Here is a 27,677-nt window from a genome sequence, read left to right on the forward strand (position 1 = left end):
CCTCTGGAAGAGCAGTCAGTGCTCTTAACCTCTGAGCCATCTCTCCAGCCCCTGTTGCTATTTCATAACTGTAATTTTGCTATTGTTATTGTAAATAATAATTTTGTAAGTAACATTGTAAATATGAATTGTAAATATCTGATGTGCAACCCATGTGAAGGGTTGTTTGACCCCCAGGTTGAGAGCCACTGCTCTGGTACTGCTCCTGTCTTTCTCTTCTTTTATTTTCTTTTTTCCAAGACAGGGTTTCTCTGTGTAATAGCAGTGGCTGTCCTAGAACTCACTCTGTAGACCAGGCTGGCCTCAAACTCACAGAGATCCGCCTGCCTCTGCCTCCTGGGATTAAAGGCATGCACCACCACCACCCAGCTTCTCAAGTCTTTAATTCCATCTCACTGTGGGCCACACTGTGATTAGCTCATTTAGATCACTTTGACCATTGTTAGTCCAACCTTACACTTCTTTCTAAACAAAGATGAGATTAACTCTCTGTAAACTATTTGGTAATTCTCCATCACTTCGCAAGAAGGCCTAGTCCTCACCATAACCTGGTTCCTGCTAATCTTCCAAAACTTCATGTTCAGCCTTATATCACTGTAGTGCCCATTCCCAGGCATACTCTAGACTTCTGTGCCTTAAATTATGTTTACTCTTTCTGTTTGAATCTCCATTTCTACCTCTGCTGACTTGACACTTTTTGGGGGGGGTGTAGGGAGGGCAGAGCTTGAGAATCAAACCTAGGGCCTTGTGCATGCTAGAAAAATACAGTGCCATGGAGTGTATATATACCTTAGCCTCTCTCTGCTTTCTGTGAATCCAGAGCTCACACTTTAGCCCAGGTTGGCCTTGAACTTTTAGCAATCCTCTTGACAGTCTCCTGAAGGTTACGATTACTGTTTGAGCCAACATGCCCCATTACTTGATCAATTCTTACCTTCCCTAATACCATGTGTCACTCTACATATGTCAACTGCTTTTTCTCAGGCTTAACACTATGCTCTATTGAAATCCACTATTTACTGGGCCTGGTGGAACATGCTTGTAATTCCAGCATTGTGCTATATATTGAGTTCAAGGCCAGCCCAGGTCACTTAAGACTCTTATCTCAAAAAGGGAAAAGAGCTCCAGGTTAGTCCGGGCTACATAGAAAGACCCTTTCTCAACCTAGTCTTAACCAATTTCTATAAAAAAATATGTTTCTATGTATAGTGGCAATTAATGAGGCAATTCCACATAGTTTATCTGATAGTCAAAAGGGGTTTATTTTGAGTCAACTTACATCAAGCAAAGTGGTTGGTTATGGGATCCAGCAGAGGTGAGGTACAGTCCAACATGGTTCTCTGGAGAACTCTGACTTGGTCTGCAGTCCAGCATCCAGCATCCAGGGTCACCAGGTAGCCTAGAGAGTGAGCACATACACATTTCAGTTCTTAAGGGGTCCCCATCTCAGCCATGCCCTGGGTGGGGGCAGGTGCCTAGCAGGTACCTGCTGCCTCCTAGAGGCGGTGCTTCAGGGGTAAAGCACAGACAACCACCCCTACATCTATGCTTTTTCTCTTTGATTTAAATTTAATAGTTATCGAGAATATCTTATATTTTTGTGTTTTAAAAGGAAACAATAGAGCTGGAGAGGTGGCTGTGCCAAGAGCACATGCTACATTTGCAAAGGACCTGAGTCCAGCACCCACACAGCGGCTTCACAGTCACCTCTGACTCCAGCTCCAGCGGGGCACCTGCACTCGTGTGCTCATCCCTCCCCCATAACTAAAAACAAAGATCTAGAAGTAGACATATTGGAACATGCCTTTATCCTTTATTCCTGCCTATATCCAATAGGTGTTTGACAAATGTTTCCTTTAGTCATTTTACTACCAAGTCCGTATATCAACTAATAGGAAATTCCCAGCTGTCTTCAATCTATGGCCCTTAGAGGGTCAGTGCAGGTAAAAAGGTAGTGACTTCTGCAAAGCGTTAACAAAGTAACATTAGCACTTCTACATGTGCCATTCAGAAGGTAGAGGCAATCGGATTTCTGTGAGTTTGGGCCCAGCCTGGTCTACATAATGAGTTCCAAGTTAGCCCTGTCTCAAAAAGGTAGTATGGGGTGAGCAAGGTATTCTGATGTACAGCCACCATCATACCTGTTCTGGCTGAGCTCAGAGTCCCCTCTGTTTCTTGAAGCACAAATTTGTTTTGGAGCTACCTAGTGACATTGTGCCAAGATTTCTGGTCTCAAGTGCTCTGGAATAGATTTTAGCCATGTGGTAAACTGGGCAAATATGAGACTTTGGAACAGGGTAACTGCCAAAGAGAAGACTGTACATGAGGAAGGCTGTAGAAACCACACAGGAAAGAGTGAAATAAGAACAGAGACTCAAGGTAGTTGAGTTGTTGTATTGGGTCCACCTCTGTAGGAAGATAATGACTGGGAAGCTCACCATGGAGACCTTGGAGGAACAGCTTTCTGAGTTCTTATGGGTGCTGATGCTGGAAGAGGTCTCCAGCGCTCTACATCCCTGTTTCAGAAAAGATGAGTCACAATAATGAGGAGGGATTTTAACATGTAGGAAATATGACTTCAGCTAGAAGGGCCAGGAAGACTAAAGAGGATATGAAGGAGCCAGCAGCCGTGCCTGGTGAATGTTCTTGCCTCCTGTTAGGCTTGAAGAACAGCATGAGACTGAGATCCAGGGAAATGTAAGGGAACACCCTGGAGATCAGACCTGGTCTTTTTCCTAGACCCTCCACTGAGATTGAGATCCAAGGGTTTTTTGTTTTTTGTATTGTTTTGTTTGTTTTTTCAAGGCAAGGTTTCTCTTTGTAACAGCCCTAGCTGTCCTGGAACTTGCTCTGTAGACCAGGCTGGCCTCGAACTCAGAGATCCGCCTGCCTCTGCCTCCCAAGTGTTACGTGTACAGGTGTTTTGCCTATATGTATGTCTATGTAATGTGTGTGCCTGGTACCATAAGAGGCTAGAAGAGCTTTGCACCTCTTCTAGCACCAGGCACACACATAGACATACAGGAAAAGGCGCAAAGCTACACAGAGAAACCCTGTCTCGAAAAACCAAAAAAAAAAAAGAGGCTAGAAGAGGACATCAGGTCTCCTGGAACTGAGGTTACAAACAGTTGTGAGCTGCCATATGGGTGCTGAGAATTGAACTGTGGTCCTCTGGAAGAGCAGCCAGTGCTCTTAAACTGCTGAGCCATCTTTCCATCCCCTACTTTTAACTTCTTAAGAAGTCAAAGACATCCTTTTGCAGGGTATTATGTCAGTCAATTTTTGTTACTTTGTTTTTGGACATAGTGGAGTAGCATTAGATGGCCCATTATGTTGCTTTGTAGACCAGACTGGCCTTAAACTTGCATGATCTTCCTACCTCTGCCTCCAGAGTCTAGAGTTACAGATGTGCACCACTGTTGTCCTTCAGAGCTATCCTGACTATACTGACCCTCTCTTGTGTTTGCATAGGTGTAGACGGGGCACTGCCTACAGAGCAGGTCCTGCCAGCCTCGCTGGAGAGGATGCCCCCGTGTCCGTGATGGGCTGTGGGACAAGCAAGGTCCTTCCTGAGCCACCCAAGGATGTCCAGCTGGATCTGGTCAAGAAAGTGGAGCCCTTTAGTGGCACTAAGAATGATGTATACAAGCACTTCATCACAGAAGTGGACAGTGTTGGCCCTCTCAAAGCTGGGTTCCCGGCTACCAGTCAGTATGCACCTCCTTGCCCTGGTGTCCCCACTACTGGCCACACAGAGCCTCCCTCAGAACCACCACGCAGGGCCAGGGTCGCCAAGTACAGGGCCAAGTTTGACCCACGTGTGACAGCTAAGTATGATATCAAGGCCCTGATCGGCCGAGGCAGCTTTAGTCGAGTGGTACGTGTGGAGCACCGGGCAACCCGACAGCCATATGCTATCAAGATGATCGAGACCAAGTACCGAGAAGGACGGGAGGTGTGTGAGTCTGAGCTGCGGGTGCTGCGCCGGGTGCGCCACGCCAACATCATTCAGCTGGTGGAAGTGTTTGAGACTCAGGAGCGCGTATATATGGTGATGGAGCTGGCCACTGGCGGTGAGCTCTTTGACCGAATTATTGCCAAAGGTTCTTTCACTGAGCGGGATGCCACAAGAGTGCTGCAAATGGTGCTGGACGGTGTCCGCTATCTGCACGCCCTGGGCATCACACACCGAGACCTCAAGCCTGAGAATCTCCTCTACTACCACCCAGGCACTGACTCCAAGATCATCATCACTGACTTTGGCTTGGCCAGTGCCCGAAAGAAAGGTGATGATTGCCTGATGAAGACCACCTGTGGCACACCTGAATACATTGCTCCTGAGGTCCTGGTTCGAAAACCCTATACCAATTCCGTGGATATGTGGGCACTGGGTGTCATTGCCTACATCCTACTCAGTGGCACCATGCCCTTTGAGGATGACAACCGCACCCGGCTGTACCGGCAGATCCTCAGGGGCAAATACAGTTATTTGGGGGAGGTGAGTTTGTCTTGCTTCTGCTCCAGGAATGTTAGGGGGGCCCCTCAGTGGGAAGGTATAACCTCTAACTCGTGGTCAGTGGGATTTGCTTTCAGGGTACTGCTCATGGGGGCCAGTGTAGAAATGACTAGCAGAGTGCCCTGGTTTAGATTCCCCTAAACATAAGCTTTGATGAGGACTTGGGCGCAGAAAACTTATGTGGGAGGTGGTTAAGTAAAGATGGGGAAAGTGATGAGGAAAAGATGCAGGAAAGAAGTCACTCCAATGAACAAGTACAGTAAGAAATGGGCTGGCCAGGCTGTCTCCATGTCAAGTTCCAGGCCAGCTAGTGCTCGATAGTGAGACCTGCCTCACACAAAGCAGAAGAGGACTGGGACTGGGGAGATGGCTCAGCTAGTTACGGGCTTGTCATGTAAGCCCAAGGACCCGAGTTCTGGTCCCCAGAACCCATGTAAAAGAGTTGGATGTGGTGGCTGTGCTTGTCATCTGAGTACTGGGGAGCCAGTGATGGGAGGATCCCTCTAGCCAAATTGCTGGGTTCCATATTCAGTGAGAAACCCTGTCTCAAAAAATAGGGTGAGAATGATAAAGGAAATCATTCTCATCATACATATGCATGTGTACCTGTACATACACTCATGAACGCATGTGCACCCAGATACCACACACACAGAAGTGAACTGCCACTTGGGCTACCACTGTGGGATACTGGAAGTGAGTCCCACTTTCAACCTTGTAAATCATTATGTGGACTGTGTCACAGAAATGTTTCACCAAAGAACAATGTGTATGTTTAAGTGTAACTACTGTATCTTAAGAGTAAAGAATTTCTTTTGTGGGGAGGTGGGGACTGGAGAGATGGTTCCATGGTTCAGAGTGCATATTGCTCTTGTGGAGGTCCTGAGTTCTATTCCCAGCACCCATGTTGGTCAGCTTACAACCACCTATATAACTCCAGCTCCAGGGACCCACCTCTGTGGGCAACAGCACACACATGCACATACCTCCACACACACATGTTCATAATTAACAGATTTTAAAAAAGCTTTAGAATTTGATTTTGGCATTAAATCCCTTATGTTTCTTACCTATCTTGAATGTTAACAAGTGCTGGATAAAGCCCTCAAGTAGAGAGGCAGAGAGATTTAGGCTCTGGTACTGGGAAGCTGTGACTGGGCCTAGTAGCTACAGGTGAGCTCAGAGGTGAATGTGGGGTAGGGTCTCTCCAGTGTCTGTTCCACTGAGTATCACATAAACTAGAATGAATATACCCCATCCTCAGGAACAGTTTCTTACCTGTATTTAGTTTTGCCAGCCAACAATAAGGACCCCATGTATCCTCATCTTTTGATTTTTTTAAAAGAGAAACCAGATCTGATCTTGAGATGTTAGAAGTTAGTTTGCTTTTGTTTTGAGACAGTCTCAGATTGCCCAGACTAGCCTCACACTCAATATGTAACCAAGGCTGGCCCTTCAACTTTTAATCCTCCTGCCTCTGTTTCCTAAATGCTGGGATTACAAGCATGCACCACCATACCTAGCTTTAGCACACATATTTAAATAGTAGGTTATATGCCAACAAATGCAAACCATGTGCCAAATTCAAATAGCAACAACCTATCCAGTTTGTGTATCCAGGTCCAAGGATACTTCTGATACTTGCAAAAACTATTGTCAGATCTAGCATTGCTAGTTGCTAAAGGGAGATGCAAAGAGAGTCATTGCTGATCGCTCTTCAGAAGGATGCTGACTGGGTAGGAGATGAGGCTGACCGCAGTAGACTGCAAATGTGGCAAGCTGGAGAGTGCCTGTGTGCTTGTGGAGGCGTGTGCTGTGCCTTGTGAGACACAGGAGCTGAGACTTACAGAGATTTACAGGACTATAAGACACTGCCCCTAAGTACAGAGTGCACCCAGGGCTGGGGTTGCCACGGGGCTGCTGTTGTTGTTTTTGCCTGTCTCTTGTCATTTTGGTCTGTGTTTTACTTCTTAACGCTTTGTTTATTATTGTGTGTGTGCATAGTGTGAGTGTGTGGGTATGCGTATGTAGAGGTCAGAGGACAACTTTGTGGAGTAGGTTGTCTCTTTACACCTTTACATAGATTCTGGAAATCAAACTCAGATCACGCTTTACCTACGGAGCACATTGAAGTGCCCCTTTGCTTTGTTTTTTTGAGGGAGTCTCGTATAGTCCAGACTGACCTGAAGTTCCATGTAGCCAAGGATGGCCTTGAACTGCTAATCTTCCTGCCTCCACCTCCAAATTCTGGGATTAGAGGTGTGCATCACCACTGTCAGCTGCCATCTCTGCCTCTTTTTTTTTTGTAACCTGCACAGAAGGGAAGGAGCTCTGGGAGCAACTGTCTTCTGTGACCTAGCTTTCTTCCCAGGGATTTGGGCCTGGCCTCTCTCATGCCCATCACTTGGCTCAGGACAGTGTTCCTTGTAGTCACCCAGGGGCCTCATATCACTCACTCTGTTTCAGGCTTGGGATCCCATGCTCTATCAACTTCCCTGGTAGTTTGCAGATGAAGTTGTAGGGTTAGTCAAGGATGTCCCTTTCTCAGGAATGGAGCTGCTCTTCTCTAGGAGGGTCCCCAGATGATATGTTTCCAAGGTGGCAATGATTTAAGGACAGAAGCCTTCCTCTTCAGTGCAGCTCTGTCACAGGCACCATTTACGAGAGGGTCATAACTGTTTACCCTGACACCTGTGTATGGTCTCTGGTGTAAAGGATTATTATAGAACACCTGATACTTCCCACAGGGTATCAGCACCATGGAAAGCTCATTCCTGGTCTGTTCTTTGGAGATTTGAAGTGAATAGGTATGTAATTCAAAAATTGAGTCTCACATACTTGTGCTAAACAGCAGAGGATGCTGCAGTTCAGCCAGAGAACCCTGTAGAGGCACTCAGAAAATTCTGTGGTCTTGATAGGAGGCTCAGGGGCTGCATTAGGTGGTAGCTGAAACTGATGCTTTAACTAGAGCATGAATGTCTGAAAGCTGAAATGCTACTTCTATTCTGAGCTTTGTATGGTGCCAAGCTGCTGGGGGTCCCTCCAGATGACAGGGCAGCATGGAGTTTAGCCAGAGGAGGGAGGAAGAGAGAGTATGTGTTTCTCAAGTGGAAAGACTTGAGAAATCTGTAGAGACACCTAAGAATCTCCGATCCTGTTAGTTGTTGATCAAGCAGTTTGTTTAATTGGAGCTTGCACGGTCTGGCTACCTAGCTATTGATAATCTGAGCATGGGGGAGTAACAGATGAGCAGAGTAGGGATGTACTCAGGCCTCCTGTTTCTGCTGGAATTCAAAAATTAGAACCAGAGATTCTGCTCTGCTCCGCTGGAGTCATGGGCCATGAGGCTGGACTCTTAGTATGAGTGTAGGAGCTGGACAATACCCAGTCTTTGCCTCCACTAACCTCTAGTTGGAGTTGAATGCATCAGTTCCCAGTTCAGAGTCAGATTCCTGGCAGACCCTGGTCATATTTTTCTGCTAACACAAGCTTGGCTGACCCAGAACAAATGTACTAACTGCCCTTGTGGGAAGCTTTGAAGCGATTTGTCTGGGTGTTGCCTGGGAGAAGTGGTTTCCTTGCTAGATCTGATCCTCTGTGCAGAGACCAGTTCTCTTTTTGTCCTGCCTACCCACAAGCATATCTGGGAAAAATACAAGAGACATGAAAATCTGTACCCCATCCCTGTGGACCTGGAAGTTGCTTGAGGAGAGAGAATTAGAACAGGAAATGGCGGCAGGATGAATCCTTTTTGGCAAGCACATGTCCCCAAAGACCTGGCATGAAGAGTCATTGGGTGTGGGCGGTCTAGAACATGGGCTGTGTTTCTCAGGTCAGGTTGCTGGGCCCTGCCCTCTCACACCAGCCATCTATTGTGTGTTGTGTGATGCATGTTTGTCTCCATGCCTGCTAGTGGAGCAAGGCCCTACCAGAGAAACTTGCCTGGTTGTTGAAGGGATGCTGCTGTGAAGAGAGAGGAACTCCCATTGTGAGCTCAGCAAGGTGTGGCAAGAGGTGTTTCCTCACTATAGAGTAAGTCTCTTGGTCCTGGTGCCTTTCTAGGGAATTTTTCTGTGTTCTCTCCCCTCACAGGGGTGTTTCCTGTACACCAAGCCCTGTCTGTTGTCCTTACTCCTTGCAGGGTTTGTCTACACGGCCAACAGAGGCTCCTGCATAGGGAGACTCGGGAAGGGAGCCTGACTGGCTGAGATCCACGGGTAGAATAGGAGACTATGTGAGAGAGCTGAGCAGCAGTGACAGAGGCTGAGGGCTTGTTTGGGGGAGCCCTGTGCTGCTGAGACCCCCAGCTTCTTGACAGGACAGATGCGGCAGAAGGTGTTACAGGAGATGCCCAACTCCTGTAGGATGTTGGATGGTGTTAGAATGACCTCAGCCTGGCTCTTGGGCCTATGGGAGACTGAGGCTCCTTGTGGTTAGCAAAGTGATGCCGGAGCCCAGCTCTGCAGGAGGAGCGTCAGTGTTGAGGGCAGATGGAGAGGCTCTGGACCATCCTCTGTGACTTCATAGACCTGATGGGGCCCTGTAGTAGTGGTCTTCCACAACCCTGACTTGACACTTCAGTCCAAAGTCCAGGCTCAGACTGCACCCCATGTGTATATTCCACAGGCCCCAGACATTTACGTCATTCACTCAACACAGTAAGGTTTTGCTCAAACTATTAAATTTCTTCTTGGTGTTGACCTTGGATATTTATCAGTTATGAAAGGTCCAATTCAAAGATTGTTTTTTTTACTGGGCGGTGGTGGCACACGTCTTTAATCCTAGCACTTGGGAGGCAGAGGAAGGCAGATCTCTGTGAGTTCAAGCCTAGCCTGGTCTACAAAGGGAGTTCCAGGACAGCCAGAGCTACACACAAAGAAACCCTGTCTCAAAAAAACAAGACAAAAAAACAAAAGATTGCTTTCTTTAGGAATAATGCTGACTGCTGCCATTGTGTAGAGATACAAGGTACTGAGCTGGGTGTGCTATCTAGCATCTCCAGTTCCCACACATTTTACACGTAGAGAAATTGAGGCTAGTGTGATTAAATAACTTGCCAGCAATTTCACACTAAAGGGCAGCAGGCCTGGATTGGAATGTAAGCTGTGTTGGCTTCGGGGACAACATTCTCCTTCCCTGTAGCACGTGCCTCAGCATATTGCCAGTGTCTGTTTCGGTGCTTCCTTGAATGTTGTGTGTGGACACACATCTCCTTGCTTGACCTGTGAGGTTCTGGAGGACACTGTGTGTCAACACATGTACTCCCCACAACCCTGGCTTAGCACACCATAGGCCCTATCTCAGCATTTGCTGGGTTGAACTGGAGTATTTATAAGTGATGATTAGAAGGAATGTTCTTCTGGTTTCTTCTAAGGAAAGTACAAGTAGTCACTGGTGATGCCCTGGGAAGGGTCCCAAATGCAGCTGCTGTTAGGCAAGATGAAGCGGAGGCCTTGCTGGTGGTGTACTTAGGAGACTGCTGGCCGGAGCTGCCTGTGGGCCCAGACAGAAGGGTTCACAGAATTCCAGGGGTGAATGTGTTCATCACCCAGGGCAAATACAGGACACTGAAAGAAGAGGAAAGGCATGCAGATGGTTAATATTGCAAAGAGAATTCTGAAATTTACCCTGTTTAGAGGTGCTGATAAAGAAGATAGTTTGGGAGTGATGGGGAACATATTGCTAAGGGGCGAGGAAGGCCTGTATGGGGGTGAGAGAAGACTGAAGACACAAAGCCACCCCAAGAGGTGAACTTCCTGTAACAGGAGACCTCAGGAGGCTGGAGGAGCTGTTTTTAAAGGAGTGAACACAGGATGTGAGTCATCTGTAGATTCATACTGGAGTGTAGTTGGGGTTCTCTCACTCAGAGCTGATGTGTTTCACTTGACAAGAAATGTGACACTCCTTGGCCTGATGTCAGTGCTTTTGTCAAGGGTTCTATTCCTAGAGGCAGGATGTATAAAGGGGCTCTTGGAGGACTCATGGCAGAATGCTGGTGCCATCAGCAGTCTGCTGTCTTTCGAATTTAGAAGCCTGAATTGCCATCCTCCTCCACTTGGGCATTCTGAGCCGTGAGTGAACCTGGGTGACCACAGCAGGAACAGGTGGGCGAGAATAAGTGCCTCTGGGCAGGTGACAGTTGGTGGGAGAAGGAACCCACCCTGCTTCTGCTTGGGGAATATGGGATGGTGGGAGGCGCTCTCCCAGGGATGGGATGTATATGATGGTTGTCCCAAATTTATAGCTGCCGTGGCAAGAAGATGTAAGGGACACCGGGACTTGGTTCAGCACTAGTACTTGGACAATATGGGATGGCAGTATGAATAAAGAGATGAATCTTTTCCTTTTTTGTTTTCTCTGAGACAGGGTTTCTCTGTGTAGCCCTGGATGTCCTGGTACTCACTCTGTAGACCAGGCTGGCCTCAAACTCACAGAGATCCACCTGCCTCTGCCTCCCAAATGCTGGGATTAAAGGTGTGCACCACCACGACCCAGCATGACTCAGTCTTCTATTCCGTGTGCTCTGAACCACATTGGAATGGACCTCAGTTTTGCCCAACGTGCATGCACTAGACATAAACAAACTAGATTGCTGTTCCCCCAGACAGCCTTCCTTAATATCTCACAACATGTATCACTGAAAGGTGGCCCTGTTTGGGCCACTGGGTATGGGCAGTGGCTCCTCAATGGCTGGAGGGAGACCTATCCTTGGTTGGAATCCTCGTTTATGGAGATAAGGGCCGTTCTTTATGTGATGGGGCAGGAGGCAGGTTCCACGGGGGAGAGGAACAGAGCCCCATCATGTGCTACCTTTTGGGCTGCAGGCTCCAGAGTCCAATCCTTTAGGCATTCTTCTGTTGCTGCTGCCCTGGTTACACACTCCCCCAGAGAGCAGTACCTTACCTGTAGTGATAGAAGCAGCTGCCATTCCTTACACTGCTGCATTTAGCCCTCCCTACAGAAAGGCCTTGCTCCAAACACTCCAGCAACTGATCAGCCTTGGCTAGAACCACCTTTCATCCCTGCCATTCCCACGTCCAGCCCTCAGAGGCCCTTCAGCAAAGGGAATAATAACATGGCTGTGCTCAGAGTCGTTCCCTGTGCATGAGTGGTGCCCTCCCTCTCCTCTTCACTGTCTGACTTCACCCGGATAGTAGCTCCTTGTCATAGGCTCTGTTGCTCCCAGGCTCTCTAGTTTGGGGAGCTGCCAGGCTGTCATCTCTCCCACATTCTGACTTCTTCAGATTCACTCCCTCCACCTCAACTAAGATAGATGCTAACTCTATTGGGTGATGGTTATGGTGACCTACCTGGTCCACCTGTCCCCTACTGGTCAGATCTCTGCATACTCCCCTTCCCCCCTTAGGCTCTCACCTCCCAGGGCCACTCTTTCTGCCCAGAATGCCTTGTTTTCTCTGTGTCCCAGTACATGCATGCTACCCCATATTGGGCTCTGGTCCAATGTCTGGCTCACTTAAGCAGAAAGCTGAGTTACCTTCATCTCTTTACTAACCTGCTATTCAGTGCTGACCAAGTCCTGGTCCTGAACTAAATCCTGCTGTGCCTAGAGTTCTAGGGAAACAGGCCTCCAAAGACAGAGACCATAACATCTGTGAGTAAGATTCTAGCAGCCACTGAGGCTCAATACCACTTTAGAGTTAAACTGGAGGACTGGGTATGTATCTCAGTTGGTAGAGCCTTCCCTAGCATACCTGAGCCCCTATGTTTGATCCTGAGCACTACATATATCAGGAATGGTGTCTACCTCGGGATGGAAGCAGGAGGATCAGAAGTTCAAGGTCAACCGGGCATTAGTTCCTCATGTATTATTTCATTGCTACTTCATAACTGTAATTTTGCTGCTGTTATGAATTGTAATATAAATATCTGATATGGTTGAGAATCCCTGGGCTAAGATCAGATGCAAATTCCAGGGCTGGAGATTATCCACTTGCCTAGTATGCTTGAAGCACCACAGAAGCAAACAAATACCAAACTGTTTTCAGCTGAATGCAGCTGAGGATGTCAAGTCAAGTGGTAGGGTCACTTGAGCCCAGGACTTTGAGACCAATCTGAGAAACACAAAGAACTGTCTCAAAACAAAAACAAAAGCAAAAGCCGGGCGGTGGTGGCGCACGCCTTTAATCCCAGCACTCGGGAGGCAGAGGCAGGCGGATCTCTGTGAGTTTGAGGCCAGCCTGGGCTACCAAGTAAGTTCCAGGAAAGGCACAAAGCTACACAGAGAATCCCTGTCTCAAAAAGCCAAAAAAGAAAAAAAAAAAAAAAAAAAAAAAAGCAAGGCATGATGATACACACTTAGAATTTCAACACCCAGAAGGCCAAGGCTGACCTGTGAGACCTTGTCTCTACAAACTCCTTAAAACCTCGGTTCTTTTTCTGTGTTTAGACTGGCCTTCCACATCCTCTTCTTGGCTGCTCACTCCTTCCCTAGCCACTATGGAGTCTCAGGGTGGGAGGGATCCCAGTGTTGCTGTCTTGATCAGAGGGTTCACCAGTGTCCAAACCTTTTTCGAAAAACATAACCTTGGAGGCAGCTTCTGAGTGTGTTGTCATTATTGTTATGATGAGAGTTCTGCTCTCCTGATAAACCCAAAACTCTATTTCCCAGAATTTCTTCTGTGCCCTTTTCTCGGCTTTGATTCAGGCCCACGTAAGTACAGAGAGGAGGCCTTTGAGGGTGGGAATACTGGGTCTGAAAATATAAAAATATCTCTTGAGACAAAGCTGAAGGAAGAGCTGAGTCATGTTAGCAAGCCCGGCTTTGTTCCTTCCTCCCCTGGCTGCTGTGCATCGAGATGACCCTCTCATCCCAAAGTCATGGAAGAATAAGGAACCTCAGAGCTCAGGAGGTCGGCTAGAATAGCACACCCTATGCCTCACATGCAGTCAAGGAGTGAAAAGAGGTGGGAAGCCATGTTCTTAAAATCCAGAACTTTCAAAATTAGGAGACACTTAGAATTATGTTGTGTTCAGTCTCTCCATGTTGAAAGTTGGGAGGATGTGAGTTCTCTTAGGTCATACAGAGAAGTGGAATTGGTCACCGGGCTCATAGCCTGACACTATCCTGTCACCCTGATGCCATCCAGAAGAGACCTGGGCCATTGGTTGTCTTATAGTCTCAGTTCAGAGTGGTCAGCCTTCTGCCAGAGGAAGTCTGCGGCAGCAGGTGAGCAGGGTTTGCTGCCGGAAGGAAGCGGCTTTCTCATCCCTGTGCAGCCTGGGTGGACAGGTGCTCCAACCTCGTTCCCTTAGCTTTCAGGCTCAAAGTGAGACTATGTCATGTCTTTGGGAAATGTCCTTGCCATCCCACTCAAGTAGAAGGGCAGAGAAAAAAGGGAGACCCGGTCTCTGAGCTGGAACACAATGCCTTTGTATATTGGTGCCTCTCCCTCTAGGAGAGAGTTAGAGTCCACAGAGGAATGACTTTGCCCAGGAGAAAAGTACGGGATAATGAGGGAAAATTGGTGAGGGGGTGCTTAGGGAGTTGTCTCCTCCGCTGTTATAACCTCAAGAATAGGTACTTTAGCTGCAAGGGAACAAGGTCTTTGGGATTCTGTGTACTAGGGAAAAAGGCAGCCCACTTGATGGTCAGACTCAGGGTGACAATGATTACCTTCCTCCCACAGCCTCAGCCCAGGGCCCAGCCCCACCCATGCAGTGTCCAGAGACTCATGGAGAGTGTGGGCTAGGAGCATGTATATTGAAGCTGTCTTCTGATCTCCTGATTGTCTGCAGGCAGAGCTAACCAACCTCTTCCTGCTGGCCCTCACCCTGTCCTGTGTTTCATATCTGTCCAGATACAGGTAGAAACCAATGGGAGACTAACCAGCTGCTACTTGGGACCTGTCCCATCTGTCAGCCACCTGAGGCCCATGAATGTCCCTGTCTGACCACAAGGATATATGCTGAGGTCAGAGTTCTGTCCTTTAGCCAGAGAAAGCAGTTAGAACTTTGGGAACTGAAGGGTGTGGCTGTTTAATCATTTTTCTTTTTTCTCATGTCCAGAATACCTCCTGACCAGTCAGTCATAGCCTGGCAGACATACTTAGGCTCCAGAGAAGCAGGTGGGATGGGCTTTAGGTAATGACCACATTCTTGGGAGGTACTAGATTAGACTTGAGTCCAGAAGTGGGATTGTGGAAGATATAGGAGATCTTACCTTTCTGAGTAATGTGGGGGGTCTAGGTAAACCTTTCAAAGGTCACTCAACTGGAGGTCAACCCAAGCCCCTGCCTCACTGTCTGCAAGCTGGACGAGGACTACTTCCCTGTGATCAGCCTGCTTAACTTCCTGCTGCAATTTTTTTTTTTCTAACACACAAAGGTGAGATAGACTGAGTCACATTGGCTTGGGGACCACTACCAGCATAGCTGCTCCCAGCTCTTCAAAGATGGGGAGTTTTGGGGGCCTTCCATAGAGCTGGCTGGCCTGCAGACAAATGAGTCCATTGGCATTGTGTACACAGTGGCACGGACACAGTAATTGATGAGGCGAGAGTCTGGGGGAGTAGGAAGGATGGATCAATCTGGCTCGCTTTGGTACTAACAGACTGAGCGCCTGACAGGCAGCAGGGGTTAGTGCCTGGTGCGTGCCTGTGCTACTCTGGAGATGGAGATGTTTAAATTCACTGTGCCGGTCTGGTGAGAGGCCCTTCTAAGACAGTATCAGACTAGTTGCAAGCTGCAGGAGTCCATGCTTTAACTGGGTGAGGATCTGAAGTGAGAAAGTCTCCAATTCATCCTTGTTTAGGCTTCTAGCTTGTGAATCCTGCTTTTCTACTGTTGCACCTTCTGCAGAGAAACTGCAACTCTTGTTTGAAGGTGGGTGTTTGTGACAGGGTCTCAGGAGGCCTAAACTAGCTTCAAATTGTCTATAAAGTACAGGGTGGCTTTGAACTCCTGATCCTCTTGCCTCCGCCTGCCAAGTGCTGTGATTTTTTTATTATTTATTATCATCATCATCGCTACTATCATTATTACTGTTGTTTTTTTCAAGTCAGGGTTTCCCTTTGTAGCTCTGGCTGTCCTGGAACTCACTCTGTAGACCAGGCTGGCCTCAAACTCAGAGAGATCCACCTGCCTCTGCCTCCCAAGTGCTGGGATTAAAGGTGTGCGACATCACTGCCTGGCTAAGTACTGGGATCTTATGTGTGTACCAAAATGCCTGGCTTAGGAGTTGCTCCTTCCGTTCGGAATCGAGTAAGGGACAAACTTAGAATCATTTAGCTCTGTTTGGAGTACCCTGGACTGCCTTGGAGTTGTTCTTCCAACAAGCAATAGCTTTTCCTAGTTACTAGAGAAACCCAGCAGGACAGCACAATGCAGGAATTCTGATTTGATCTGTTTAGCTCTGGACTTGGCATGTTCATCAGGTGCTCTGCTAGGGCTGCTGCTTCTGTCTTGTGAGAGGTAGAGGCTTGTACTCAGATGGCAGCAGCAATCCACCTTGCTTTCTTTAGAGAAAAAAATACTTCATATGAATAGGTGTCTTTCCTTCTTTTTTGGGAGGGGGCAGGGTTTGGTTTCTCTCTGTAACAGCTCTGGCTGTCCTGGAACTTGCTCTGTAGCCCAGGCTGGCCTCAAACTCACAGAGATTCTCCTGCCTCTGTCTCCAGAGTGCTGGGATTAAAAGCATATATCCCCACTGCCTGGCGAGATTTGCTTTCTAACAGGCAGGTGAGGACAGTGACTACAAGGAAACCATCTACCTCTTCCTTAGGAGTCCATACGAGTCTTCTTTCTGCATCACTTCTGTCTAGCAGTTGGGAAGGGGTGACCTCTTGTCTAGCAAGAGGTTAAGGGAACCCTGCTAGGGTGATATGAATCAGCAGTTGTGTGTCTTTGTTAAATGGCCATGTCCCTACCTGGAACGTGGACTCTTGTAAGATGTGCCAGAGTACCCTGGAGAGCATGTCCAGAGGCTCCTTAGGGTAAAGGGTGCCATGGGGTAGGACAGACGGCCTTCAAGCCACAGTAGCGAAGGCAGTGGTGGCCCTGGCATCATAGTAGGGCCTACATAGCAGAACAGAGGATTAGCCGGTGGCCTACCTTTTAAGAAACGTCACAGCCCTTTCTAGAAGTTCTCTCAGGAGATTCAGGGCCCCAGAACCTCTCCTCCAGTAGGTCAGCTTAAGGATCCATGGCACTTAGCCCCACAAGTCTGAGTTCCATGGCCTGAAGCAGCTTCCACAATGAATACCCATTAGACAGCATCCACTGATGGTTAATTCACTACACCTACACCTACTGAGTACCTCCTACAAGTGCTGTACCAAGCACTAGGGATCAGTACCACCTAATGGGAATTATCAACTTGGAACTCACAGGCTAGAATAATTGTCAGCACTGGGGCTAGGCGAGCATCTAAGAAAATTTCCTTTACCCTAAGAATTCAAGTTCGTCCAGGTAAAGACAAGCTAGGGAGGCTGAATCAACAGCTGCTTGGCGAATGGCTAAGACAAGGCAGCTCTGGGACCTGGAGCAGAGCCGACTCTTAGAGAGCTCTGTAGGGACAGAGATGTAACAGAAGGAGGCTGGCGCATAATACTTAGAGGAATTGCTTCGTTTTGAGACAGGACCTCACTATGTAGATCATGCTGGCCTTAGACTCACAGGCATCTGCCTGTCTCTGTCTCCCAAATGCTGAGATTAAAGGCATTCACCACTACACCTGGCTAGTTATAGGAGCTTTGTGGCTCAAAGAAGTCATACAAACTAGACAGAGCCTCTGAGAAGGGTCATCATCTTTACCTGTCCCCAGAAGTCCCTACCCTGTCACCAAACTGAGAAATACAGATACACTAATTTTTTTTCTCTTGGTACTTGGAGACTGAGGCAGGGAATTCCTTGGAAATTAGGAGGTAAGACCCTCTCAGTAAGGACCATAAAATTCTCCTCTACTCGACTTGGTCCAGACGGATGGTTGTTGGAGCTTAGACATGGTAAGAAAATTTGGATCACTTTCTTCAGAAATCTAGAACTGGAGAGATGGCTCAGCAGTTAAGAGCTGCCCCTTGTAAAGGACCTAGATTCAGTTCTCAGTACCCACAGAGGGCTCACAACTGCCTCAAACTCCAGTTCCATCTGCCCTCCAGGGGCACCTGGATGCATGTGGTGGATACACACACACTCAGGTACACACATATAAAATAAATGTTAAAATCTCCCAGCCAGATGTGGTGACACAGGCCTTTAGTCCCAGCACTCAGGAAGAAGAGGCAGGTGGGTCCCTGTGAGTTACAGGCCAGCCTGGTCTACATATTTAGTTTCAGGACAGCCAGGGCTATACAGAGAGACCATGTTTAAAAGAAAAACCTCAGTAGGGTAGGTTGGGGGTCTTGGCAGGGTCCAGCTCCTTTAGTCAGGTTCCAAGGATAGATGACAGGTCCTTTTCCTCCTCCTCAGACTCATCACCAAGCAGCGCCTGCTCAGTTACCCGAGTCAGCATTGGGGGGAGCAGGGGAGTTCCAGCGTGCAGCCTGTGTGAGGCCTCACTAGCCTGCACAAATGCTGGGTGGATCCAGATGGGAGGGCACTGTTGAGTCCTCACACTAATGCTTGTCCTGCCTTCTAGCCCTGGCCTAGTGTATCTAATCTGGCCAAGGACTTCATTGACCGCCTGCTGACAGTGGACCCTGGAGCCCGGATGACTGCCCTGCAGGCCCTGAGACACCCGTGGGTAGTAAGCATGGCAGCCTCTTCTTCCATGAAGAATCTGCACCGGTCCATCTCCCAGAATCTCCTCAAGCGTGCTTCCTCTCGTTGCCAGAGCACCAAATCTTCCCAGTCCACACGTTCCAGCCGCTCCACACGCTCCAACAAGTCACGCCGTGTTCGAGAGCGAGAGCTGCGGGAACTCAACCTGCGCTATCGGCAGCAGTACAACGGCTGAGCCACCAGCGATGACACAGACACACCATCGTCTCGTCTTGGCCGCTGTCTGCTGTCACCTGGGCCCAGTGTCTCCTGTACCTAGGCATCACGACCAGCCGTACCTATATAGAGCATGTCTGGACCCAGCTCTTCTCTGTGCCTTTAGTTTTCCCTACCTCCTGTCATGGGCCTGGGCCTGGGCCTGTTGTGAAGCGGTGGCCCAGGACCATCTAAACTGGGAGGAGCCTGGTAGGCAGCTGCTCTGAGTTGGAAGAAAGGGCAGGACCCAGTACCCACTGATTTCCTTAATGCTTGCCTCTTTCTTGGGTCTACAGTATTGGGTAGAAAGGGTCCTGTGGCTTTGGACTCTTTGAATCCATTACTTTTATAAACCCCCCCCTTTCCTCCACAAAGCATTGGTCTAGCTCCCGTGTCTTATGCCATGCTAACCCTTAAGATTATGCTCCCAGGGGAGGTCTAGCTTTTGTCATAGCTAGATTGCAAGCCCCAGGTACCTTAGCCCTAGTCAGGTCCAAGCAGCTCCATCATCCCCCAGCCAAGAGCAATCTTTCTTCATGGTGCCACTAGGGCCCTTTCTAGCCCCTAGACTTGCCAGGACCTCTGGTGGGAGGACTGTGGCCTGGACCTTCGCCTTGGGCTCCAGCCTCTGTGAGAGATCCTGCCTCTCACCCTCAGTGTCTGTGCAGAGCCCACTCTTGTGTCCCTCCCCTGCTTGGATGCCCATGTCATTGCCCAGCTCCTCCTTCACAACCGTGAGGGGTTAAAGGGAGCTCCGCTGCTGCTACCTGGGGATGGATGTGCCTGAAGAGGGTCTTCCCCACAATTCCATGTCAACTCTTGTTCCATCCCTTGGTGTTGCCCTTTGCTGGTTCTTTCTAAAGCTGCCATGCCCATCTCTTTATAGCTCCATAATGGCGCCATCTCGTGTCTGGTCTGGGTATAGGTGACCAGGGGAGGGGTGGTGACTGGTGCACACCCTTGCAAACCCACAGCCTTCCAAAAGGAAGAGGAAAGAAAGGAGTTGCTGAATTGGGGGAGAGTCCTGGGCTGCTCAACTCCCCTTCTGCTCAGCTTCTCCAAACCTCACCCTGGAACTTAGCCGTACTGTGTTATCTGCTTCTGAACCCCGGGTGCCTTGGGTGCTGACCTTGCTGAAGAGCTGGCCTTGCCCTATCTGCCCTGTGCCCACTTCTCTCCATAGCATTAACTTTCCAGGCTGGCCCACTGAGTCAGGCTGAGGGAGCTCTTCTGGGGGGTAGGGTAGGGTTGCAGGGACTGCTGTCCCAGAGACAGCCACAGCAGTCCCTATGGCTTGTCATGGTCCCCCACCACCACACTAGGCTGGAATCCAAGTCCCTCCCGCTGTAGCTGCTTTCAGTGGGTGGGAAGGGGCCAGACAGAGCCTAGCTTGGGCCTTGGCTAAACTAAGAGCCTCTGTCAGCCGGGAGAGTCTGAGTCCCATTCAGCTCCTCCCAGGAGGCAGCCTTTCTGTGTATGCCACCTCCACTGGGAAACCAAACCAAAGAGACCACTCTGTGCCAAGTCAACTGTGCCTTGTATACCCTCTCCTTCTATCCTCCTGCCCCTGGATAGGAGGCAGTAGAGGACCTGAGCCTCACAGCCTCAGAATCCCCCCACCTACCAGTTCCCCAGGACTCTCTGGGGGTGTGAACCACTGGGGATTTATTTTCTTTCTTGCCCAAACTAGGCCTGGTTGTGAGGATAGGGCGGAGGGAGTTCGTGTCTTGGGCCTTTGATAGGTCCACCAGGCCTTCCTGCCATGGACTGTGGATGGAGAATGTGCAGTTATTTATTTTGTGTACTCTGTAAATGTATCTTCTGTATCCAATAAACAGGCTGCCCTCCCCTGTGAAGGCTGCCATTTTTTTTTCTGATCACCCTGACTGTGCCCTGGGACTAATGGATTGTTCAAAGAGAGGGGCAAGGGGCCACAGCCTGGCATGACAAAGTCCAGGTCAGGGGTAGAGCCCTCAAGAGCTTCTCCTTTCCACCAAGCAGGATGGAAGACAAGGGTACACGAGAGAACTGAGTCTGGTGTCTTTATTGGATTGAGAGGGGGAAAAGGACCTGTGGTCAGTTTAGTTATAGGCCATGACCTGGTTGATCCAGGTGTTGAACTTGCTAACTCGAGTGTACATGGCTGGTGCTTGCACATTGCAGTTCTGAGTGCCCCAGGAGACGATACCAATCAGCACCCAGGTGTTTCCTTTCTGGCAGACAAGAGGGCCTCCTGAGTCACCCTGAAAGGGAAGAACGGGAAAGTTGCTCTGGCAGTTGGGGAAGTGTACCATGGGACAGTGCAGAAGACAGGGTGCCTCTGCTTACCTGGCATGAGGAGGCACCTGAGCCACCTGCACATATCATGGAATCAGTGATTCTCGAACCCCAGTACTGCCGACACTGATTCACAGTGACCAGGGGTAGGACTACCTGCTGCAGACGTGCTGGTGTCACATTACCTGTGGGCCAGGAAAGCGGTCAGGCTGGCCCAGGATGCTTCTCTGGGCTCCCCTCACTCTTACCCAAGTTCTTACCCACACCACTGGTGCGGCCCCAGCCAGTGGTGACACAGGTGATGCCTGCAGGCAGCGCCTCATTTGGGGAAGCCAGGCAGACTGGTGAGATGCGTTTTGTGTACTGGGCTGGTGAGGCGAGCTTCAAGAGTGTCACATCATTGTTCATAGTGGTGGGGTTCCAGCTAGGGTGTGTAATGGCCTAGGGAGCCAGGAAAAGCCATGGAACGATGGCGCAGGTGCAGGTACCCGGGGTTGGTTCTGAGGGTTAGGTCAGGGCGTGCTGTCTGGGCCAAAGCAAGCCACCTGAAGCCCATTTTTCCTTCCTGTATGTGCAGCCAGGTACTTACCTTCGCGATGGACAGTACTTGCACAGGTTCGACATTAGAAGATCGGTCATACTCTCCCAAAACAACGAAGTGTCGCCCGGGACTGCAAGGATAACAGGAATGGGTAGCTGCCACGGGTCTTCAGAGGGGACATCCAAGTGAAGGAAGCGGAAAGAGATGGAAGGGGCAGGACCGGCGGATTACACTCACGTGACTTGGCAGTGGGCAGCAGTGACTACCCAGTTCGGGCTGATGAGGGAACCGCCACAAAAGTGGTAGCCGTTGCTTTCCTAGGGTCAAAAGTCAGATATGTGAATGGGCTTAAGTTACCTATAGGCATAAAGCATGCAGGACCCTGACCCACCCAAAGAGCGCATACCTGCAGAGACACCTGCCAGGGCCAGGAGCCTGACACTGCGTTCTCCCCATTGACAATCCTCTGGTTGTAGCTCAAGGCAGGTGTGATGGCAGGAACACCACAGCCTGAACACAGGGCTGGTGAGAATCCACATCCCAGCCTACCTCTCCCTACATTCTTCCTCCAGGTGCCCCCAAGCTGTGTATTCCAGAGGAACCCAAATCAAGAGACTACTCACTAGCCCTTCCCTTGGGTGCCTTTAGACACACACAGCTATCTGGTTACCCATCCTACCAGCCTTCAAATCCTGTGTACTCTATCACATCTACCAGCCTAGTCCTGACGTTCTTCAGGCCACTTTACTCCGATTCCTGGGGTCATCTCCCTGGCCCTCTATTCTTCTAGGCCTGAGCAGTTAAGGTCTGCTTTGCTTAGACTATACACATCTTTCATGTTTTCCTGAGTCTTCTTGGGTCTGGCTCAAGTTCCCGGCTCATTTGTGAGACTGGTCCCTGGCTCTTCCCTCACTCCCAGCCCTTTTTTGCCTAGCTGCATCAGTTTTTTCCTTGGCCTGCACTGTCCATTTCCCTTCTAGCTCCTTCTCTGGGCCCCTAAACAGGAGCTGGGAGCTAAGTTTTCCTAGGTTGTTCAGTCAGGCTTTGGTCCCAGCCCACTTACCCCAGGAGGAGCCAAGGAGGACCAGGCTAAGGGTTAGGCTGAGCAGTAACATTGTGGGGGATAATGAATGCGGTTGAGAGGGCCTAGCTTTATTTATGGGTATCCTTGTCCTTGGGCAGAAGCCTTGGGCTTGAAACTTGACCAGCTGTGTGGTCTTAGCACACTCCCACACCTGCCTAGAAGAGGTCTTCTTAGGCCAAAGTCCTTGGAATTATCAAGTATCCAGGTGTGAGGCTCTCACCTTGGGGAGGTGGCTCCCCAAGCTTTGGCTTCCTATTGGCTTTCTGACTCACCTGCTACCCCAAGTGTTGGTCACTGGGTACCAAGACATATGGCTGAACTATGTCTAAAGTGTCAAACTGGTGGCTGGGACCTATGAAGTTTCCCAGGGCTATCAGGAGTACTGGACTCCCAGAGAAGCCTGCTCAGAACATAAAGGTATTATGATTGGTGCTAAGAATGGCCAGATGTGGCCACCTCTGCTGTGAAGGCCAGGGATGCAGGGCCTGGCAGGTTGTGAATCCTAACAGACACGATCTCAGATTTCTCATCAGTATGGAACAGGAGTCAGAGGTTTGCTCGGAGATGCTGACTGTCTTACCAGCATGAGGTGGGATGGGGCCCAAACCCTCTAAGACCTACATCACTGTAAGTGTGAGTGAGCCCTCTGTGACTGACAGACTGGACTGAAGTTGGAAGTAGAGAAGTGACAGCCGTGAAATCTGTTTCTAGACCTCAGATTGCCAACTGTCCACAGTGCGTTTGTTACTGAGCTCCAGGCTGAGCCTAATCAGTGGAGGGGAGGTGCGGAGTTGTAAAAGGTGAGTTGGCTTGAATTTTTCTAGGATGTCAAAGGTTTTGATTGCCTCAGTCTAGAGGAGGGACTGGAAGAAGAGGGAAGGGAAACTGGGTCGGGATGTAGAATAAATAAATGTCAAATAAAAAAAATTAAAAAATAATATCCAAGTCTAAAAAGTGAAACAAGTGAATGGGCGAATAAAGGAATGGACAGACATAAGATCAAATACAACAAAATATGAATTAGAAATTCTGGTGGACATATGGATGTTTAGTGAACAATTCCCTCAACTTTATAATTGTACATAAAATTTTTCATAATAAATTATTAGGGAACACACAGTCAGGTCAAGGTTGTCCAGCCTGGACGAGAACCTCTCTGGAGAATGGGACTTACCTGTTCTGAAGCCGCAGTAGGGCACAGCTACTCAGGGCAGGATGTTCCCACCAGCACCCAGTGGGCCTGGCACTCAGTGGGTGCTTAGCGAAGGTTTCTTGTTAAATGTGTCATCTTCCCATGAGTCCACGACCCCTTTCAGCCCAGAGAATTTGGAGTCACTCTCCCTGACCACAACCCCACAGGTGCAGATAGGGCCCAGCTTTCACCAGTGGCTCACACATGCCTGGTTATTTGAGGGGTGTCATAAGTAGAGGCACTGTAGGTGGATGAGGGGTGCTTGGTGAGAACTTGCCCTTTGAGTCAGGAAATAGTTGCTGTATTCAATAGCATTTTAGCTCTCTTAGGGCCCAGAGTGGACCTGGTGGCAATAGGGGGTCACTGACAAGCCAGGGAAAGGCTCTGAGTAAGGGCTGTCCATGGGGGTCTTTTTTTTTTTTTTTTTGAGCTGAGGATCGAACCCAGGGCCTTGCGCTTGCTAGGCAAGCACTCTACCACTGAGCTAAATCCCCAACCTGTCCATGGGGTCTTACAGGATGGGGTATTGGTGGGGTAAGCTTCTGCCGTGTGGAATTTGGTTTGGGGATGACAGGGTGTAGCTTTCCATGTCAAAGCCTGTAGTGCTGGCTAGGGCTGGGATTCTGAATGGACAGATCCCTGAGGTGATGATGAAGAGTACCTCAGGCCAGGAACCAGACCTCGGGTCCTTAGATACCTCAGCCACAAAGCTCCTATGGCTGCTTATCCCACTCCTCTCAAGAACGACAGCCTTCTGTTTAAGTGTTTGTATCTCCTGGGTTTATTCCCCCTTGTTCCAAGCTCTAAGTCTTAGGCCACTTTATTCCACCTCCATGGCGTGCACAGTTTCCTCCAGAAGCTCCAGGTTCAGGGGTCTCACTTCCTGGGTCAGGACAGCTGTGGTTCCAGGAGCAAAGTGGTAACGGCCAGCTCTAGAAGGGAGGAGGGCCAGCCTTTCAGCACGCAGCCTGTCCTGTCCGGGCAGACCTATTTGCCGCTCTTGCTAAGACTGCGGCCCACCTCTCCCCTGCCCTTACCTCTGCACAGGCTTTGTGGGTGAGCTCAGTGTTCTCAGCAGCTTGGCGCCTGCTGCAGTGATCACGCATGCGTCCACACTGCCTCCAGAGCCCAGGTCATCCAGGATTCCTGCAGTGATGGCTTCCACCAACAGCTCTTGGGCAGCCTCCAGCTGTGGTAGTGTGAATGAGGTTAAATGAACCTGAGGGCTTTGTTCATCTTGAAGCCTAGACAATTTGCCATTTGTGCAAACTCAACCCCTTTTCTCTCCCTCCATTCAAAATCCCAGTCCCTTGGCCTCCGACTCCCTCTCTCCCCAAACCCTGTGTTCCCTCCACCCACTGTCCTCTCTACAAACTTCTCAGCGTCCCTTACACGTACAGTCCCCTTCCAGCAGTCTTCCCACTGAGTTTCTCTCTGGGCCTTAGTTATCGCTGAAGCACACTGTCATCTATCTCCATCCCACTCCAAAGCCCAGACCGCAGACCTCACAAAGAACCCCACTGGGCTTTACCTCTCCCTCAGCTCCGTTCAGTGGTCTAGGCTTGGTTACTGACCGGACCTTCAACATTATTCAATCCCCACCCAGGTATCGTCTACTTCCCCTACAAGCCTTCCTCATTTCTATACTTGGCCAGGGCTTTGGTTTTTGTTTTTGGGTGTTTGTTTGTTTGTTTGTTTGTTTGTTTTTGGCATGTGAGCATGAAGTAATGGGCACAAGTGGCTCACCGTCATGTTTGGCTGGAACCTGTCCTCCAGCAGTGCCAAGGCTGCATCCTGTCCAGAGCCTGCAGTGGAAAGGGGCTCCTGAAGTTAGCTGTAGCTGCCCCATCTGGGGAACAAACCTTGAAGGTAGGGTTGCAGGGACAGGATTCTTGGGAAAAGGATGGAAGCACTCACCCAGGGCGGTAAAGGGCAAACGGCTGTAGGAACCGTGCGGATGCACGCCGTAGAGTTGCGGCCCGGTGAGGTCAACCCCGCCCACGATCAGTGATGCTCCCACGTGGCCTTTGTACCTGTGGACCAATGGGCTCTGTTATCGCCTGCTGGAACCAGGCCCCGCCCCTTAGGCCGCTTCTCGGTCTGAATCCCACCCCTTCCTGTGACCTAGCGTCCCACAATTGATGGGGCTTCTTCCGGAATTCAGACCAGCCAGGCTTCTTCCGGTCTCTCTGCAGGTAGCAGCCCGACCTTTTCTTCGGTTCCCCAACACTCCTGTCAACCCTGCCTACCTGCAGATACCCCCTCTAGGGGTCATCTTCACCCCACCTCCTCACCGGAAGAGTGTCTGGCGCAGGATACGGGTGACAGTGGCCACCCGAGGCTCACGGCCCGGTGGACAGCGCATGTAGCTCCATCTTGGAAGCTGCCATCCGCGTGGTCATCTCAGTGTCGGCAGCTACTCCAGCCCCACAGCAGCTGAGGGCAAAGGGATGGTGGGTGTGGACAGGGACGTGCAGGGACCGAGCAGGGCGTGAGTGACTGCAGCTTTTGTTTCAGTGTGGGGACTGGGCTGGGGGAATCTTACTAGATTTTGGGAGCGATGAAGTGGATCTTCTCGCAGTTTTTGTCCGCCACGACCGAATCGTTAGTGGCCCGCGTATCGGCTCCCAAGATAACTCCATCCTGCGGAGGAAGAGCCCAGACTTGATGCCCACCCCATCTTCTCCACAATGGAGCCATTCTAGCCTCCAGCCTACCGCCCTGCTCACTCGGAACACAAGTCCCGCGATGGTAGTCCCGGTCTTGCGGGCATGAGGGACCCGAAGGCCCGAGAGGACGTGTTCCAATGACGCATTCCTGGAAAACATGGGGTGACTCGCGTTTTAGTTCTGCTTCTAGGGAGAGCCCTTGAACCGGTCCCATCTCCACTTTCCTCATCTCCTGGGTTAAGCCCCTCCTTGGTCACCCAACATAAGGTTCCCAGTTCCACTCCCCCTGTACCCCCCACACACAAAAAAAAGGGCCTACAGTCGAGAACCAGCAGCTCGTAACTCCACTCCCCCTTCACCTCTGGCAGTTCTCGAAAGAGAAGCCTCCTCTGTGTTCCACTGCCTGCTGCAGCATCTTGGGGCAGGGAAGCTGAACCCCCGGGGGTCGACGGGTGGATTAGAGGAAAAGAGTGAAGCCCGGCCAGCATAAAGGCGTCTGCCTCGCTTCTGTGGGGTTGCACAGGACGCTTCCCACTTTCGCTTTCACCTCCACCCTAGTTCAGAGGCTGTTGGCGGCTTTGTGCATCTTCTGTTTCACTTTCATCTTTGCCTCTAGTCCCAGGTAGCTTGAGAAAGGAGATGCGCCCCTCACCGGGTCTTCCATGGTACTCCTCGGTTGGGTTTCTTCATCCCTGTCTCATCTCACACCGTGAGCACTGTAAGCACATCCATATCCGCAGGCAAAACACTCATATACGTAACTCTTTAAAGATAAGTAGCCCTTTTAGGTTTAATTATGTCTGTGAGTGAATGTGGCTCGTGGATGCTAGGTGCCCACCAAGGTCAGAAGAGGGCATCAGATTCCCTGGATCTGGAATTACAGGTAGTTGGGATCGGCCGTGTGGGTGCTGGTGCAAGAGTAACCAAGTGCTCTTAGCTTCTGAGCTATCTCTGAAGCCCCAAATTAAGCCTTCCTTAGATGAACTGTCATGTCTTCAGATCCTAAACGTCTTTCTTTTTAGTTTTTGAGACAGGGTTTCTCCATGTAGGGAAGACTGTCCTGGAACTAGCTCTGTAGACCAGGCTGGTCTGAATGCAGAGATTAAAGGCATGTGCCAGCACCACCTAGCTCTAAACTAACTCTCTCTCTCTCTCTCTCTCTCTCTCTCTCTCTCTCTCTCCAGGATTTCTCTGTGTAGTCCTGATTTTTTGTTATTTATTTTGAGACAGGGTTTCTCTGTGTAGCCCTGGCTGTCCTGGAATTAGCTCTGTGGACCAAGCTGGTCTCGAACTCAGGCTGGCCTTGAACTCACAGAGGTCTGCCTGCCTCTGCCTCCCAAGTGCTGGGGTTAAACTCATGCGCCACCACTGCCAGACTCTATTTATTTTTAAGTGCATTGGTGTTTTGCCTGCATGTATGTCTGTGTGAGGTTGTCAGATCCCCTGGAACTGGAGTTACACATAGTT

General features: G+C 49.8%; 3 protein-coding genes across 3 annotated transcripts in view; 1 reads left to right on the forward strand and 2 right to left on the reverse strand.

Annotated features, from left to right (window-relative positions):
- Nucleotides 1-20,291, forward strand: part of Pskh1 (protein serine kinase H1) — a 36,239-nt gene extending 15,948 nt beyond the window's left edge. The window contains exons 2-3 of the mRNA XM_036188649.1: nt 3,472-4,498; nt 18,110-20,291. Coding sequence (XP_036044542.1) covers nt 3,542-4,498; nt 18,110-18,427 — 1,275 coding nt within the window. The 5' untranslated portion in view covers nt 3,472-3,541 and the 3' untranslated portion in view covers nt 18,428-20,291. The remainder of the gene's footprint in view (nt 1-3,471; nt 4,499-18,109) is intronic.
- A 174-nt stretch (nt 20,292-20,465) lies between these two features.
- On the reverse strand, nt 20,466-23,994 carry Ctrl (chymotrypsin like). Its single transcript, XM_036188791.1, has 7 exons — nt 22,329-23,994; nt 21,672-21,775; nt 21,503-21,582; nt 21,314-21,395; nt 20,985-21,165; nt 20,776-20,909; nt 20,466-20,690 (listed from the first exon to the last, which is right to left on the reverse strand). The coding sequence occupies exons 1-7, from the start codon at nt 22,378-22,380 to the stop codon at nt 20,529-20,531; spliced, it is 795 nt and encodes a 264-aa protein (XP_036044684.1). The 5' UTR covers nt 22,381-23,994; the 3' UTR covers nt 20,466-20,528.
- Nucleotides 23,995-24,298: 304 nt separating this feature from the next.
- Nucleotides 24,299-27,233, reverse strand: Psmb10 (proteasome 20S subunit beta 10). The gene is given in 9 exon segments (XM_036188790.1): nt 24,299-24,473; nt 24,579-24,730; nt 25,288-25,346; nt 25,459-25,574; nt 25,836-25,891; nt 25,893-25,977; nt 26,087-26,184; nt 26,271-26,358; nt 26,570-27,233. Coding segments are annotated over 9 exon segments (822 nt in total). The 5' UTR covers nt 26,626-27,233; the 3' UTR covers nt 24,299-24,361.
- Between the last annotated feature and the right edge of the window lie 444 nt (nt 27,234-27,677).

This window comes from Onychomys torridus, chromosome 5 (assembly GCF_903995425.1).
Source record: "Onychomys torridus chromosome 5, mOncTor1.1, whole genome shotgun sequence".
Lineage (NCBI taxonomy): Eukaryota > Metazoa > Chordata > Mammalia > Rodentia > Cricetidae > Onychomys > Onychomys torridus.

Excerpts from the sequence above, each read along its gene's own strand:
- Ctrl (XM_036188791.1), bottom strand. The coding sequence starts at position 22,380 with ATGTTACTGCTCAGCCTAACCCTTAGCCTGGTCCTCCTTGGCTCCTCC. Across the intron at positions 21,166-21,313 it reads AAGTACTGTCCATCGCGAAG|GCCATTACACACCCTAGCTG; the intron begins GTAAGTACCTGG and ends CTGGCTCCCTAG. Across the intron at positions 20,691-20,775 it reads CAGGTGCCTCCTCATGCCAG|GGTGACTCAGGAGGCCCTCT; the intron begins GTAAGCAGAGGC and ends CTTCCCTTTCAG.